Source organism: Buteo buteo, chromosome 12 (assembly GCF_964188355.1).
Source record: "Buteo buteo chromosome 12, bButBut1.hap1.1, whole genome shotgun sequence".
In the NCBI taxonomy this organism is placed as follows: Eukaryota; Metazoa; Chordata; class Aves; order Accipitriformes; family Accipitridae; genus Buteo; species Buteo buteo.
Genome location: NC_134182.1, coordinates 10709949 through 10728756, shown reverse-complemented (window position 1 = coordinate 10728756; position 18808 = coordinate 10709949). Strand labels below are relative to the sequence as shown.

At 37.3% G+C, this 18808-nt stretch overlaps 1 protein-coding gene across 1 annotated transcript in view; it reads right to left on the bottom strand.

Annotated features, from left to right (window-relative positions):
- USH2A (usherin) overlaps positions 1-18808 on the bottom strand; it is a 392565-nt gene that overhangs the window by 355916 nt on the left and 17841 nt on the right. Inside the window, exons 3-4 of the mRNA XM_075042640.1 lie at positions 2019-2154; positions 781-844 (exon numbers count right to left, since the gene is read on the bottom strand). Coding sequence (XP_074898741.1) covers positions 781-844; positions 2019-2154 — 200 coding nt within the window. The remainder of the gene's footprint in view (positions 1-780; positions 845-2018; positions 2155-18808) is intronic.

The window sequence follows — 18808 nt, the reverse complement described above, 5'->3', positions numbered from 1 at the left end:
ACGGTGACAATCTAACATAGAAAGCAATGAACAGTTAAGACAATAGCACCTCGGGGTAGGGTTGTGTGCGTGGGGTGGGGGGGAGCATCAAGAATACCCGAAATGGACATCTGATACCATGGGGAAGCTGCAAGCAGATGAAAGGGACTGCTAAGCATGGGAGCCAAGCTCACAGCCACGAAGCCAGCATGCTGACCAGTTGGAGCACCTGTCCTCTTCATTTGGATCACTGGTATTTGAGCGGTCTAAACTGTACTGGCCTGCTATGCTCCCTTCCTCACCCTACAGTTTACATGGAGCTCTGGGAAAGCTTGGCAAGTCTCATCCAGCAGGACTAAGCTTATCAGCACACACTATTATGTCAGAATTATCATGAGCTGATAACACCTAGACAGTTTATAAGCATTGAAATCTAGCAAGTGGGTCTACTCTCTGCAAGAACACTTACTAAGTCAGGTTGTAACAGGGATAACAATAACAAGGAAAGCACACATTTATTACTGAGTGTTGAGTTTCACTATATACATACTACTATATATACTAGCTATACTTAAGCAACAGTTCAAAAGCAAAACAAATTAAGTTGTTGAATTTATTTTAACTCAAGATTTTTTAGATTAAAAGTCATCTTTGAAATGAGGTTCAATAAACTACATCACCATAAGCAATTATCTAAAGGAGACATATGAAAACCATTATACTTTGAGAAATAAGCATATTGTTATTTATTCTTTCTAATCACCACACTCTCATTTTTTTACAAAAATAACGGTTCTTTACCTGTTTGTAAGTGCCACTGGGTAAAATCGAAAATCTTGCATTCTTCCAACAAATTGCTCCAAACCTAAGAAAATATACCATAAATAAGTAATCTGTTGAGCAGAAGGCAGCTTTGCACTGCATGAGAGCACCTTTAATTCAGCACTCAGAGATCTCTCTTGCACAATTACCCCTCCTGAATGAAACCATCTTGGACCTGGACAAAACTATAGAGGGCAGTGACTTAATTTTTTTTATAAAAAAGAATGATTTATAATAACTTTATAAGAACATTTTGTACCTATCTCTTTTCTGATTAGAGAGGTGGCACAAGGATCGGCTCATTAGACAGAAGTAATGAGCCAGTCCATGTGCCACCTCTAATTAGAGAAGAGATACAGTAGGTACAACTGTACCTATCAATTTATACAATAAAGATAAAAAGCATTTTAAAATATTCCTTTCTTTTATACATTTATTAGTTATCCAGTATTCAGAATCAAAATCACAACAAAACACATTTCCATATACAAGCTTTAGGAAATGGGGCACAGAATGACTTCCTTGCCCAAGAGCATAATAAAGTTTTTAAGTGACATATAGTTATATTTAGAAGTTAGCTTCAAATTGTGTATGTTCCTGAACAGCAATAGCCAGTGTTCTTACATCTGCAGAGCCAAGAATTTGTGGAGAGCAACAAAACATCCCCCAGCTGTTCTGCAATGATCATGTCATGCTGTAGTACATATAAAATTCTAGATGTAGATGAGGAGTAACGCTACCAGGCATTACTAGAGGCTGAGGGATTCTCATTCTCCTAGTGGTTTACATGAGTAGAACTGAAGAACGTGAACAGCCAGAAACTTCAGCTCTATTCCTGACTCTGGAGAGTACAGTCTAGTGGCCATGCACAATCCCATTCTGAAGTAGTTTCATATATTTACTCAGAAAAACTGATCGTAAATTAATGGAATGTGTCATACTTTACATACCTACATTCTGGAGAATGCAGGAAAACCTACCCGTATGCAGTAACACATAGAATAAATTATGATCCTACAAGATCATCCACCAAACACCTATCTTTCAGCTGACCCTTTGAGAAAGCTAATCGTACAATAGGAATTTTCTCCTGCAGGAAGATATTACTTCTCAGCATACAGATAGCTTAAAACGACTCACATGTGTTTTTTAACCACATCATGCACATCTTATTTTGAATATTCCGGTGCATTCCACTAAAATACTGCAAGATTTACCTGTGAAGCTTTGTCCAATTTGCAGTGTACCATCAGCATCAGTATCTGCAACTGTTCCCACAAGAATCCTTGAATCAAAAGGTGTGTTGTCATCTTCCCACCCATTCAGGAAGAAACTAATTCTGCTGTGATGCACCTATAGAATCAATATAAAGGGGCAAACACATGCTTCATTATGCAATCACTTTGATTTCTCCACATGTTGCATCTACCACTGATTAATCGTTAACATTACTTCAACCTACTTGCCCTGTGTCTTTATTTTCGGTGCCTACTGACAGTAGTTACCTCTCTTCTGTCCATCCATTAGCAATCCAGTTAATAAGATCATCACTCAGATGCATGGAGTATAAAATTTCTACAGTGGTTAAATCAAAGAAGAAACTACAGTGCAGTGATCTGGTGGGGAGGGGGAAAAGAGAAAAAGGAGAAGGATGGGTCTGTTTCACAAGGTATGAGGTTGGTTACAGCTACATCACCACTTCAGGCCATGGGCACATGTTATATCTGTCAGAGCTCTTCTCATACACATCAGTTCAAACAGGCCTCAAGGGGCTATATACCATACTCAGGATAACCAAATGCAGCACTTTTCAGCCAGGACTCTAACACCCCTCCAAAACGCCTCCCCAACCGCAGCGTGTTTCTTTCTACAAAGGCTGAAGGGAACGGTATAGGAACTGGCTACATCTGCTTTACACCCAGTGGGCAGTTCCCTTACATCAAGGGAACCCTTGGCTAGGAATATGCACTCAGCCAGCACCCCAGGGTACTGTTTTCTGCAAGCGTTCCCTTCCCTGCCAATTCATTTTAAATTTGAGCTAGCGTTCATAGAAATACTTTATGGCATTCTCCCAGCTCCACAAAGTCACAAGATGCTGAGCTTTTACAAACTACTTTTTTGCATTAAAAATCCTCATGTTTAGGTTACATATAATTAGAAAAAGTTTAATAATACAGGAGTGCCTTTCAGCCTTACGTTTTATGAAATTCAATACTCTCATTTAAAAAATACAGGCACATAAAAAATGATAAGTGGAGGCATCGTGGCTATAGTCAGCTTCCCATTAATGAAGTTAATTATAGAAACTAAGTGCAACTTATTCAAAACTTTTGAACTCTGTTGAATTGTTTACTGAATAAACTTAATCTCATTTATTTCAGAAAGTGATTTATTTGCAAAAACTGATATGACGTGATTTTTCGCAATATTTAGCTTGCATGAGGATTATTTCACATGAGAGCTCAGTAGCCTTCAGATTTTGAAACATCATTTTGTTGTTGCCAATTTACAGAGCATTATTTTCATTTTGCAGATATGGATGCCTGCTGAATCGTGTCTACAGAGGCCTAATAAAACTAGAGTGCTTCAGCCTGTCTTGATACTCACACTAATCAAAACAAAATAAACCTGGAATAATTGCTTCCATAAGAACAATATATATGTGAGGACAAACAGAAGGTTTACAAGGCAGAATAATTTGTTGCAAAGAGGAAAGCCAGAACCTGAAAAAGTATCAGTTTGAAAACCACAATATAAGTACTCACAAAGCTATTCCACCAATAAAGTCTTTCAAATTTCAGACCAAGATAAACGGACACAATTATCTATAAATCTGAGCTCAGATGATCAGCATCAGTGCCCCAGGCAACAGGACTCTTTCAGTATTTTAAGAAAGAAAATATGAAATAAGATGGAGGGTTTTGTTTGGATTTTTTTTTTATTATTATTTAGGCTTCACACAAAATTGTACAGATGAATTTTTCTCCTTAAACTGCACTTTCAAACATACACATGCATGCTGAGCTTTATTGCCATTTCCAGATTCAGTCAATATTTCCCAAATTTAGACAGGAATATTTATTGCCCTTCCACTGATGGAAATTTGAAGGCTATTATCATAATTACTAAGCCTTGAGATTTGTTCAAAAAGTTATTGCATATGAGTTTCACCGCTCAAAATACATCTCTCCATTTTAAATTATCTTTTGTGTTGACACATCAATGACCTAAATACAACAGTTTTTTATTTAATTTTAATTCAAAGCCCTCTAAACATCTGATGCCCTATTTGCAAGAGTCTAAGTATATGTGTATATGGTGGTTACATTGCATTTTTTTTCTGCATCACATTTTTTACAGCCTGTTACTGTCATTTGGTGTTTGACTGTTATCATCATAAAAGATACAGGCTTTTCTACTTTGTTATTTGTAGCATTATCTCATGTTTTACAACATCTTTGCACAACATGCCCGCACATGAAATATAACTAGTGAAAAGTTCTCAGTGGTATTAATGCATAAAAAAGAATGTGGTTCCATCTCTACTGTCTTTACCCAGCCAAAAGCTGATGAACAGCCAATTTTCCTTTATCACATTAGCACAGCCATGAGGGAAACACATTTGTTCTAGTCAGCTACACTAAAGATACTATTACCAATCTAACATATACATGTTTTATATCAGCAGTATTCTCAGAGTATGAGGGAGCCAACAATATATTAACACTAGCATGACAGTTTATTTAAGAAAAGAAAATTGTCTCTGTAGAGGGACAGAAGTTAGAAATGTATGGCTAAAGCTCAGTGTCACTGGTCTAATAAAGGTAATAATTCTTAAGCTTTCTTTATAGCAGGTAACACTCCTGTGGCAGCTCTGTCATATCATTCAAATAAAAATGTTGTCTTTTACAAGTTTAAGAGTACCTTTATTTTTAGTCAGATATGAAGCATGTTTCCACTTTCCTGTTTTCACTGTAAAACATTTGTAAGTGGAATTCAGAAATGGGCGCACTCACCCCCATCAGCTCCTTGCAAACTTACCGTCTCAGCCACAGCTTCTGTAGGACCCAATCCTGCCTCCCCCAGTGGTAAGCACCGTGCTCGCCTTCATGCATCCCTACTAAAATCAGTGGGACTATTTATGACTTGAGTGACAGAATAGGGCCCTAAGTGGCCAGGTATTTTTACTTGTTGAAAATAGGTGACTAACAACAATTTTAAATCTCCCTCCCCCCTCCCCCCCACCAATCTCTTTGTATTAAATAGGATTTAGAATAGTTGGGTTTAATATAGCACATCCCCAAGGTAGCCCTAAGCACTTTACAATGCTGAATTGGATATCAGTAGTGCAGTGACTGTGTAAGGCAAAGGCAGCAGTCATTATGCATTTGGCAGTAGCTCAATGTAATGATCCCCCTGCTGGTTATTAAAGGGGGTATGAATATCTGACATGGGAGGAAAATGTAGGAGGGAAACCATGTGTGGTATAAAAAAATCCCAGCGGCTCTCCACTGTGGGAGGAGAGGAATGTCTCAAAGTTTGGTGTCAGTTTAGACTAAGCTAAATAAGAAGGAAGGCTGGCACAGAATCGGCTGTTTGATGTGGTTATTTAAGGTCTCCTGACCGTTAGCATTAAATTGCATACAATACCACAGAAATAAAAGATGAATTTCACTCCTGACTAGGACAACAGGATTAATCCCCTGTTGTCTTTATCAATAATGTTCAGTAGGAATTTGCCCCAAGAGAGTAACAGGAGATGGGTAGGGAAGGCTGGCCTCATGGCTGTGCAGAGCACAGGACCAGAAGCCTGGGACATCAGCACTCTAATCCCAGCTCTGAAACCATCTCTCCCTCCCGTGCTTCCCCATCTGTCAGATACTTAGCAAGTCACCTCACAGGGAGGTGGCAAGGATTAGTTACTAAGATAAATTCACTCTGCAACTACATTAGCCTCTGCCAATGCAGAGCCTAATACCAATTCCAAGCAACGGAAAATCCATTTGATGGTGAACTGAGATGGTGAAAGATATCCATAATCTTTCCTCTAATGGCATTCTTGTTACGATCCAGAAGAGTTTCAAAAATGAGAGGTGCTGGGCCAATGAGCTGATAGACAAGTTCCTTCAGTGCATCCCAAATGAAGCTCTTATGGTCCTCTGCCACAAGCAAATTGCCCATCAGAGCCAGCAATACCAAATCCAATCACTTCCTACCCAGGAAAAATTCTCTACCCTATGAGTCACTGCAGTGCAAAACGGAGGACACGCTGAAGAAACGAGCTACTGCTTATAAAATGAAACAGGGACAGAAAAGGCATTACCACTGTTTATTTTCTCACCTAAAGATCTGTGCTACTCAGACTCCACCCATGAAAACATAACAATGAAATTTGACATGAATTTTGCCACTTGGTTGAGATCAGGCAGAGCTGTCGTGTAAGCAAAAGCCAGTATTTTCATGTATTAACTGCCAACAGAAACTTCACTATACTGCAATAATCTGTGTGGCAAAAGAGAGGCATCACAACCGAATACTGCACTTCAGAGCAGTTGTACTGGCTAAGACTAAGCGACCAACTATGGTAAAAAGCAGAAGCAGAGGAGCATATAGGAGCATGGTAAGCATGTATGATACTGCTCCTGAATACTCTTTGAACCTCAAACCACCGGCAGCTCAGAGACTTCATCAGCCAGCCATGGCCTCTATATATTTAGCAGTTTTCCATGGATTTCTTTTGCATGATTTTGTATAGCTGCTCCTTACAGGCAAAACCTTCTACTTCCCCCAAAGGCACCCACTGAATAGGCTGATTCAAGAATACCATGTTTTTTTATTTCTCTTTTTTTTTTTTAAGCCTTGAACTGTACTGTTATCTGTAGGTATAACATAAAATAGTATAATAAGTGTATAAATAAATAAATAGTATAACAGGTATAAATAAACAGTACAACAGGTATAATAAAAATATTTAGTATTTCAACAAAAATTATCAATATGCTTTTCAAAAAAAGCCTAATATTCATTTTCATTAACACAGAGACAGAACACATTTTGGGTATCAAGTAAAAGACACAGTTATATTGATTCCCCTTTTTTGAGCTACAACTGCACTTTCCAAGCCAAAGCCAATTTGGGGAAATTCCAAGACCCCCATCTACAAAGTTTTGGCTTTCAGGAAGTAACACACACATCTATTACATCGCAACATACATGTGTGATATCTGGCACATTTAAGCAACATATACTTTCTCTTCACACATTAATCATCCTGTCATCAAAATGTCCTGTTATGTATACAGAAAGGCAACTGAGACAATTTTAGTCTTTTCCATGTAGAGCTGAATTGCATCATTTCTGCCAAAATAAATAAAGTTAAGTGAATTCTTCTTCAGTGGATGCTATGATCTTTTTGCATCAGTAAGGTTTTTTCCATTAAAAATAAGTCCTAATATTTATACTACCCACATCCCTTGTGCAAAATTACTTCTAATAAAGAAGATAGGAAGGAGAGACATAGAAAAGAATCCTATATGTTCCATTAAAAAATAATAAAGAATACCTAAATATATCATAGCAGAGCTCAAGATCACTAACCAGAGACCAAAATTCCACTGCACTAAATAACATAAAACCAACAGTTGCAGTAGTCTCTTCCACAAATGTTTTAGAATTTATAATTATTATATGTTTCAAAGACATACCTGTTTTTCAGTAACTACAATCTTTCCCTTTAGGTTATCTGTCCTATCCCAACATTTAATGGCATGGGAAAGATTTATTAAAGTATTACAGATAAATTAAGGGGAGTTATTTCAAGACAACATTAATTTCTTCTACCGGTTAAATATACATTCTTTTTACTCTTATTCATCATAGCTTCTAGTAACCATAAAATACAATTTAATCTTAAAGTTTCTTCTCATCATCTATTGTTCTAATTACTAGATCACAGTGTCTGGCAAGACAGATGAAGAAACCAGATGGATTTCTTCCCAGATTTGCAGGCCATAAATGAGGAGTTCCACAACAGAGAGAACTCTGGCACCAAAAATGAAGGAAAAAAATCTTTTCCAGTCGTTCAAGCCAAATGATACCAACCCTGGCCTGTTTAGTTATGCAGCCAACTTAGTGATGGCAAACACTTCAACTGTAACTTCAGCTCTTAAGGCTATTTATACCATCAAAGAAAGTCTCAGATGGCAGGGGCAGGAATGACCGACATATAAAACAAGGACAATGACCAAAAATTCATCTTCAGATAAATACTAGGAAACGGAATACATTCCAGTACATGTAACGGACACGACTGTTTTCAAATAAGATGTAAAAGAAGCAGTTCAGGGATCTATGATATGTACCAGACAGGGAACAAGATTCTCCCAAGTATCAGGTATCTGCAAACTAAAATTAAAAAAAAAAAAAAAAAAAAAAAAAAAAAAAATACAGCAAGCTAATTTTTAAGTTAAAAATGCAAATTTAGCTAGCTGCAAATACAAGCTAAATTTAAAAATTAAATACAAACTAAAACATAAAGCCTGTTTCTAAAATATGAGAAAACAAACAAATTCTCCTCCAAATAAGTGAACAAAAAATAAACTGTAAGAAAACTCAAACAAGTCTGTATTAGTTTATCCTTTAAATAATCTCTATTTGCACAGCAAGTTTCTCAGAAATAGAAATACCTTTATTATTACAAAGGAAATACTTTTATTATGAAGAAGAAGGTGATACACAATATGAAGAATTGTAAAGTATTTTATGAAGAGCAATTAGGTAGCTATACATTTTACCTGTAAGGCATTTAAAAAAAAAAAAAAAAAGTGTTCCATTTACTTTCCAGATCAACTGACAGAAATGACCCCTCCCCTTAATTGCTATAAAAGCTAAAGCAACTCCAAAATCAATAAAGTTACACAGGCTTTACAAAGATGTAAATGAAAGCAGAAGTTAGCATAAATTAGTTGCTTAATCATTTAGAAATAATGAGGAATCTGAGATTATGAGAAATCAGGAGAAGCTGCAACTCATCCAGCTCAAAAATTACTACACAACATACCGTTACAATTGCTTACCATCACTTAATTTGATATGGTTCTTATAAAAGTTGCTACCTAAACATAGCTTGCTATCTGTTAAAATAACCAAGATTCAGAAAACCTTTTTTTCCTTCTAAACGTATTGCAGATTTGTTGCATCAGGAACTTTTTCAATGATTTCATTCTATAGAAATAGACAGTGTATTAACACATTTTCTCCCAAGGTGAGAAAACAGATTAAGGTTATGACCAAAATGACAGGCCTGTGGCTTCCTTGAATACTTTAATAGAGTCAACAAATCAACAGTGGTCACTGATGACAACAGATGAGGGAAGACAATAGATGGAAGGAGGGGAATTAGTGACGCTGCTATAATGGTCTAATCAGAAACTTGAGCATAAAAATCTTTTTCACCTTCAACCTGTCTAAATATGCTCTTTTTGCCTACTCACATAAAGACATACAGCATATTCTACCACTGGGGGACATGTGGGTTCACATCTCTACTCACACAGCAGGTGTGAAACAGAAGCGTAGGAGTTAATAAAAGATACAGTAAAGGGGTTTTACATATCAAAGAGATGAGATGCACACAGGTATGTATTTCAGTATTTTCTGGCATAATTGCAAATCTTGCTGAAGCTGCAGTTACAAAGGCTTCCACATGGCTTTAATATTTTTTAAGTGAATTTCTGTAACAAGGAAAGGTCAGTGATACAGACTTAAGCAACATAAAGTGGACAAATGGAATTTGGGGGGGAAAAAAAATGGATTTAAACCATTAGCATGAATCCAAGTTTACTTTCAGCTGTGATTTAAGCAGCTAGTGACCAAAACCCACAATGCTGCATTTTACATATTTTTAAAAATCTAGGTGCCTATATGCCCCTAAACTGATGCATCAGAAATGACAGACAACTTTCTGCCACAATTCAACACCTTCCTTCACTGAAGAAACTGCAGAATTTACACATCTTGAACATCTATCTCAAAGGCTCCTTTCCTACCCCCCCAGTTCTGCCTTATTCTTCTTATTTTGCATTCTCCTTTTTAATCTACTACATTTACATTTATCTTTTAAAAAAAAAAAAAAAAAAAAAAAAAAAACACCACAAAAAATGTAGTGAATACAGGTGGGAGCAGATTCCATGCCCCCAAGGACTATTTTTCTCAAACATTAATACAAACAGGGAACAAAATAAATGGTTTATCCCAAAATTCCTCTACTCCTCCCAAGCCTTCAGGTAATCTCTCTGTCAGCCACCTTATGACCGCTTTAGAAAATAAAGAGGTGCGGTAGTTTCCACAGCTTAAACCCTGCGGATGCGTCAGGATTCCACACCACACGCAACCACCTCCTACTCCACACATTACTCACCAGCACTGGTACACAGCCTGCTCATACAGTCTTACATTGCTTACCTCTCCTTACAACATACCACATGCAGCCTAACCCAAATTTAAAAACTTAGTTGCATGGTTAATTCAGGAATAAGCACTATTGGACATTTTTGTAGTGTAAGTACATTTTGACAGTGATGACATTATTGCTACGGATGTTTGGGCAGATGTCTTGCATACATCAAAATCCCCAGTGCTCTTCCCCACCCCACCCCTCCCCTCCCCACCCCACCCCCCGAGACAAAGCTTACAACCCTAAGTTAAAGAGTTCACTTTTAGTCTTTTGCTCTTTGCATTTTAATTTTTTTTATTTGGAATGAAAATTGAGACAACACAGAGGGAACTTGGCAGATCTAAAGCTTGGCAAGAGATAATGAATTTATGTAGCAAATATATGAGAACAAGAATATGTCAGGAAGAATTTGTCTGGGATCTTGTTCTCAAACAGACCAAAAAAGATGCTAATAACCATGTTAATAGGGACAGGGGGATGGGGAGAGGAAGGGGTATGGAAATTAAAGAATAATATCCAGGGGGACAAGCCAGCTCAGGCAGTTTATCTGCCTAACACTTGACAGACAAATGGTACCTTCTATACCAGTAGAAGAACTTCCTGACGAGTTTGCCAGTGAGCCTGGTGCTGCTTCAGCTAGAACCCTGTCTTGATTTCAAATGCATTTCTCTTTCTTACCAAATACAGGAGAAAAGGAGTGCTACCTTATACAGCCATTACAGTTACTTAAAATCTTCAATGCTAATTTTAGATTGTTTTCCCATTATCTTATAGCAAATGCAAAGATACACACATAATAAAATTTATTTTAGTTGCTATTATTAAATGACTTTGTTCACATTTCTAAACTCCTGTGTGTCCATATTCAAACCCTGTACTACCCTCGCATGGTAAAAAATGAAGTTTTTATGCTACAGGAACTCTGTACCTCTGAGCAAACCCAAACCTACTACCCACCCCTCTGTATTTCAAGCCTTTGAAGCAACTTGGCTGCAAGCATGAAGGAAAAGAGCACAAGAAGATAGAGGTAAGCTGCAACCCTGGCATCTATATAGATTTCAGTGTAATGCTTTTCACACATCTTTGATTCTCAGACCAAAGAGCATTTTACAGGAAGAAAACAAAGAGGGCTTGGGGCCTTTCTTTGCAACTACTGACTTAAGTAACAGCATGGTCAGGGACTTAATGATGATTTTAAAAAAGAAAGTGCTTAAGTCAGCATTCATGGCTAGGGGAGATTCCTTTACTTTCAACCATTCTGTCATTTCTAGAAGGAAGCCCTGCCAACGTAGTTCTAGGCTGAGATTCATTATATAACTGTAGCCAAAAATATAAAGTCAACTCTGCCCTCTCACCAGAGCATGCCAGTCTAGCCAAAATACACTACTACAAATGTTTAAATTTATTAAGTATTTTATTTTCAGTTCATTCATATCAAAATTCAAGGATGCTGCATTCCTATTCTTCACTGACAGAAGGCAGTAAAACCTCCAAAATCTCCCTTTTAGCACCTCCTTAAGCTCTATAGGAAAATCAACTTCAGCCTTTAAAAACAGGAACTGAAGTTGTGAGTGGAAACAGTACACGCACAAGCTATTTGGCATTACATCACTGAATTCTTCTTCAAAATCAGGATGCTGCTTTAAGCTGACTAGGAGCCTGCACAGGGAAATGGTCTGAAATAATTCAAAAGTTTAATTCTTCTCCAGTGTGCTCCAAATGAAGTTTCAATATACATGAGTTCACCATAAGCAGGATCAACTAACTGAATCAGTGAATTAAACTGTATTTTAACCCAGACTATTTTAGGACCATTACAAGAAAAGACATGGAAAGATGCCTTTCTTTACAAGATTTACAGGGGATGCACACATGCATCAGTTTTTGATGACACTGTGCACAATCTTGTGGCAGAATCCAGAGGATTTTAACTTTCATTAATACAACAGGGTAACACCACCTGTGTTGAATATATTTTTCTGCAGGCCAGCAAACTGGTAGAATACCAGCAAAGCATTCAAAAATGAATAATACTTTTTCATCTTTGGTTTTATCCTCTACTTCTTTCTTTCTTTTACTCTTCTTGTTAGACTTTGACAGATACTTTTCCAGGAGTTCCTGATAAAAAAAAAATCCTCGATTAGAAGGCTTTAGAAATTAAAACTGCCTAAATGGGAAAACCCACCATTCCTTAAATACTGAAATTGACTCATCACAACATCCTGTCCAGAGATAACAAGTGGACTGACTAGTACTTCAGCTGTGAATTTATTTAAATGTAGACATACACATGCAGTATTAGGAAGGCAAAAACAGGATATGAAATAAACATAAGGCATCAGCTCTAAGCTCACTGTCAAGAGTATACCAAGGCTTCTAACCACAGAGTTCAGCTGAAGGTAACTATCTGTCAAATGTAATCTGTGCAAGTGAATATGCTTAAGCTGGTGCTATGAATCAACCAAAATTGCTTTGGTCTTATTGACATTCAATTGCAAGAAGTTGCAGCTCATCCAGTCCAATAGACATCTGACAACACCAAGAGTGCTTCAGTGACAGAAAGCTTTAAATACAGATGCAACTATCATCACAATACATATGGAACTGAACTTTATGATCCCTCAATACCATCTTCAGAAACTGGTCATCAGCTGGATGCCATAAGACCACGCGGTCATCCTCTCTGCCTGTTGTTGATTTCTGTAGTTAACAAATCACTGTGACTTAAAAAAAAAAATAAAAAGAATACAGATTGACTGACAAAAAAAGACCACTCGATCTTTCATCACTGTCTCATTAAATCTCTCTCTGAAATCCACTTTTCCCATTATCATCTTTGTTTGCCTTTCAAATAAAATGCCAGATCAAAATTTGTTCAAACTATTTGCTTTAGTTAAGGGCCAGATCTCCAGCTACTATAAACTGCCTTCAGCTTCAGCAATGCCATTTTACACTTGCTGAGATTCAGACCTCAAATATATTAAATTTACTTTCTTCCTCACAGCTGTTCTTTACACCTTGAAACAAGATGTCTGATAATATGTGCATGTGGGATGTTGGACAATAAAGCATCTTGCATACTGGGTCCCAGAAGACGATCCAATTCATGTCCTAACTTTGCACAAAAGAAAGGAACACCACCTGCAACCATCTATGTGCTTGTTTGACCCTCCTCTCTCAGAGAACTCTTGCCATTTCAGTGGTAGATGCTCCAGTGCATCACAGTGTCTTTTTCTAAAAATTTTCATATAACCCCACTGTCTACAAGAGTTGTTACATATCCACTTGCTTGGCCTCCCCAGCTCCTGCTGCCTCATTCCTTCCCTCACCATGCAGTGAATTGAAATTATCCCAGAGCCACAAATAGATAAAGGAAGTTGGGGAAGAGGAAATATGTCAACTACATACAGCTTGCAACCATGTTTAAGGGGCTGCACAGTGTAAAGTATTTTGGGAAGGATGGGGGGAGACAGACACATGCCCGTGTTATGAGCACTCTGAACAGTTATGCCCATGCTCTGAGAAATCCAATGTACAAAAAAAAATAGAGAATTGAGGAAGAAACCTCATCAGGGGACCACAGCGACAGAACTGTCTTAAAACAGAAGGGCTGGAGAGGATAAAGGGACAGTAGAAGAAATGGTAAAGAACAGCGATGGGGAAGGAAAAAGCATAAGGTCGGGAGGGGCAAGTTGTCTCTTTGCCTTTCCTTCTTTTGCCTCAGGCCTATATCGGCCTTTCCTTTTCTTGACTTAACTGGGATGAATTTTAATTGCAGCCTCTCTACGTGTTTTATACACTATGTACTCTCTACTTGTGTGGAGTGGATTTCCCATTCATCACAGGATTGCAGGCAAAAATCCCGGGAGCATTTTGCTTTCCTTCAAAGTTAGCTTTGCTAAAATCAATAACTTTAGGGCTGCTTCCTCTGTCTAGCACATACCCCCACTCCATGACCATTTCAAATTTCAGTCAGATTTGATCATTTGATTTTCTTATCCCCATATACAGATTTATATTGTCATTGTTATCATGTAAAGATTGGAAATATTCTATACTGTTTCAATAACAGTATAAAGGCAACAACCTTACTGCAACAGTGAAAACATGCTCTCATTTGTAGTTTTAACACAGTCAATATCCTAACTGATCTCTAACAATTTCTCTTCCTACCGTCTCCTCCTCAATACCCCAGCATTCTTCAAATCAAAGTTCTAGTTTTCTTAGGCACCCATTTTATTTCTTAAATATTTTTATTCCTTGGGCTTTTTTTCTGACCACCTGCAAGTCTAGTGCAACAGCCAAGAATCACAACTATATTAAATTGTCCTTACCTTGTATGCAAACCACTGAAGTTAGTTTTAAAAGAAGAAGGAAAAAAAAAGGGGGGGGGGGGGGGGAAAGCAGAAGTGTTTCCTACTGCAGATTGAGTATCATCCCTCAGCAATATTGTTACATCTCTTCCAGCTTTATATTAGCTCTCCCTTCACTAAAACTGTGTATCTTGGCATTTTAAATCCCCCTTCATTTTCTTGGTTGTCTCTCTTATTCCAATAATGTCTTTCTTATCCTTGAAAACATGTCACTCCAATTCAGCAGCCTTATTACATATGCTCCTAGCATTTGTAAAAAAGATATTTAGCTTTTCTCTTTGCCCTCCTTTACTTTTCTTTTTCACTATCTCCTACAATGTTAATCCCTTCTCAACGGGAAATGGTTTTCCTTCAATACAAGTCTTTCTTCTTGTGCATAGATCCACTAGTTCAGCTTGAACTCCCTGAAGAACAACATAAATTTAAAAAAAAAAAAAAAAGGCAGGGGGACGGAGAAAAAGATGGAACCCTGGAGTGCTCGTGAAGCAATTAACTCTGTTCAAGAACAAGCCATGTATTAATACAAATTTGACCCCAAAGAGTGAAATCAGAAAGCAACTGGAATGCAGACGGATCCATAAGGTGGTTTACAGGCTTAAGAAAAACTAATAGCTATTTCATGAATAAAGCCTTCAAGATGCAAAAATGCAAGTAACAGCAAGCAGAAGGATCCAAAATAAGAATAATGTATGTCATTAATTTTTTGGACAGGGGTAATTTTAGTACTGTGTTAAAAACGGAGTGATATAACCCACACTGTCAATTATCTGATAAACAAGTCCGAAGACAAAGAAAGATCGATGCAAAAAGAGACAGCTTTTGAAATGGTCTGTATTTTTAAAGAATTAGTATTTTTAAAAGTAAACACTGTTTTTAAATAAACAGTTGAATCAGACATTAATGATCCTTCTGCCACAATGTATGCATTCCAATTATGGATTGGCAATTTTCATTTAATCTTTTGTTGGTGAGTACTTTACCAGTACTTCAGTAGTATGAAGTAATATTAAAATGGTTAACTACAGCTCTGCCACTTTCTACCCCAACCAGTACTGTACCAATGAAAAATATTCTTTATTGCCTGTGTCAGTAGAGCTCTATCAATCTCTTACTGATGCTTCAGGACAGTATAAACATATCTGGGCAGGGGAGTGACAGAGAGAACCTGAGAGCTCAAAAATGCAAATACAGATTCTGTTAAAAACTAAACTAATTAACAAATAAGCTTTGCTCTAACTGCTATTTTAACCATCGATCAATCTCTGTTCTTTTTACATGGAAAGGTTTAACAAGCGATCTTGTGCTGCAAATGAGTTCCAAACAATAAAACATAATAAGAGGATCCTAGTCATCAGATCTGAAAATACATGGAGAACAATTGCTTTCTTCCTGCATAATGACTTTATTTTCCCCAAGTCACAGAACAAATCAGATCCAAGATCTGATGATCACTATAGTAACATGAAAGGAGACAAGTATTAAGGATTCAACAAGATGCTTTTTAGCAGCTACAACTGTTACATAGATTTGCCAAAATTAATTGAAACAAAAGGTCTGAAAGTACATTTTAGATAATCTCATAACAATGCACATTTTCTCTCTGCCCCCTCCATTTAAAATACAGCACTACCACTGATTCTGAATTTTCCTGAACTACTTGTAATCATGTAAATTAGGGACAAGATGTAGATGTCAAATGAAACGTCCCTTCTGAATAAAGTCTCTGTGCTTCACTAGTCAAAGAATAAGCAGATACCCACACAAATGAAGGGAGCTGTTACTAACGTACAATTATTAACCCTGTATTACACTATCAGCTGTATATTAAATTCCAGACTTTTGAATTGATTATATGTGAAAAATTTTGCATCACTTTACACTGCTCAGTACTGGGACTTGTGAGTCTCCCAAATTTAATGCAAGAATACATTGGTTCTACAACAGCTGAACAGCTCTGCTGGGACTAGAAGGTTGAAAATTCATCGCTCTGTCTTTTTTTGTGATGATTTACATAAGAAGAAAGCAATTATTCTTGCCCTCTGAATGCCTTGCCACAGAAGTTCCATGTATCCAGTTAAGAGATTTTTGCAAAAAAAGTCTCATCTTTTCTTTCAAGGCTTAGTTTCTCTTCATGGTCGAGGATCCACAAAATTCTGCCTTTGATTCCTTTCATATTCCTCCCAACAACCTTACTTCAGGCCCTTCCCTCCTCCTCTGTGCCCTGCTTTCTTCCTTCCACCACAAAGTCCTTTAGAAACGGTCATTCAACTATTCCTTTGTACTGTAACTCTCCAACACTCTTTCTGATGACAATTCACTGTAAGCTTCAATTTTCATTTTTTCATAATAACTGCTTTTCTCTGGAGTTACTAAGCATCTTACCAGCAAAGCTTTGCAGTAGATCCAAACTGTACTGTTAATTGAACATAGACCAAATCTGACTTAGGAGGACTGTGTTTTGGTAGCTTATTGTTGGTAGCTTATTTTTTGAAAAAGCTAAAGGAAAAAGTTTATGCAGCAGCTCCCTCAACCCCATTTTGTTGGAGATGAGCCAGGAAAGGACCAGAAGAGGCTGCTCAGAAAGTTCATAGTGGTTTCCTGTGCACTTTAGTATACAGGCCTTGAGTTAAGGCACAGAAAGGCCAGGGAGATTACTGATCAACAGCAAAGATGAGAAGACAAACACAATTTAAGGAAAAGGATAAAAGCCCTTCAAATATAATAAAATGCACTTAGAAATCCAGCAGAAGAGTAGTAATCCATTTTACCGATCTGTTACATACATAATTACCTGCCTTACAGACAAGAGGTACACGCATAAGGCACAAGTAAGTAGTAAATCGAAGAAACAGAGTATCTACTATCAAGACTCAAGCAGGCCACCCGGAGAAACTCAGAGAGATGGGAGATTTTTTCTTTCGACCAGTCCTGACTCCAAGAACCACAAAAGTCCCTTGAGACACGGTCATCAAGCCAGAAAGAGAAAGGCACATATCCGAGTACTGAGGATAAATCTTCAGGGTAAGAATTTTAGTGGAAATAAACAGAAGTTTGCAGTTCTGAAGTGTCAGATTAGGAGCAATATTGGTAGTTTAATCTATACTGCCACTGAATATCACATGCTGATTTGCCTACAGGTGCAACAACAATGAACCTCACAAGATATATAGGCCATCTACAATCACTGTCACTCGCAAGGGTACATCTAAATACCACCAGACAGGAGAGAGGAGAGGTTCAAGAGGAAAATATTTTGGCTTTAATTCAGGAGGCAGAATATCAAAGCCAGTGCCATTCTTTGAAATGCTGCCAGTATCACAAAGGGTCAGACAAGCAAGGCTGCATGATTCTGCACACAACCAAACAAACTGCGTGGAAAAAATATTTTGGTCAATTTGGAATTGAGACACTTTTCTGGAATAGACAGAATGAAAGAATGGTAAGTGTCTCCTACACCCAAATAGGGCCAGTTTATTTGTTTTTCAAACTAGGAAAGAAACCAATCAAGTTTAGGGAAAAAAATAGAAGTATATTAAAAAAAAGTCCTAAATAAGCATGCATGTAGACTGTAGACTGTGACAAAAAATGCCTATCTTTGAAAGCTAAAGCCTAAGAAGTTTAAACCTACATGTCAGAAATTACATAGATCATACCACTGAAGAAGTGTTGCTATACCTTAAAGAAAGTTCAAATTTTGATAGAGTAAATGAGCTAACTGTATTAAAACATAACAGAGAAGCTGGTATTCTGGCCCATTTTTTAAAAATAAAAAAGAAAAACCAGCACCTTTAGATTAATTTGGACATCAGAAAAGTAGCAGAAACAGAAAATACAATTTTCAATTAGCCCTGCACAGATCAAAGAACAATGCAGAAATTAAAATTACAGACATGATGCGTGACCAGGTCTTGGACCAGTTGTTCTGATAATCCATCAAATCAAGCCTATACAGGGTGAATTATTTGGAAAAGCACATGGATAAATATTGCATACTGGAAAAGGCAATGTGGCTTTTCTGAAAGGAAATCAAGATCCAACTTAGAGTTCTTTGAAGTAGTTAAGATGCACGTGGATAAGGAAGAACTGACCAATATAATACACTGACTTTCCAGAAAGGTTTCAAACTCGGTAGAGATTAAACGGCCACATTTCACACAGACAGAAGTTTATCAGTAGGTAA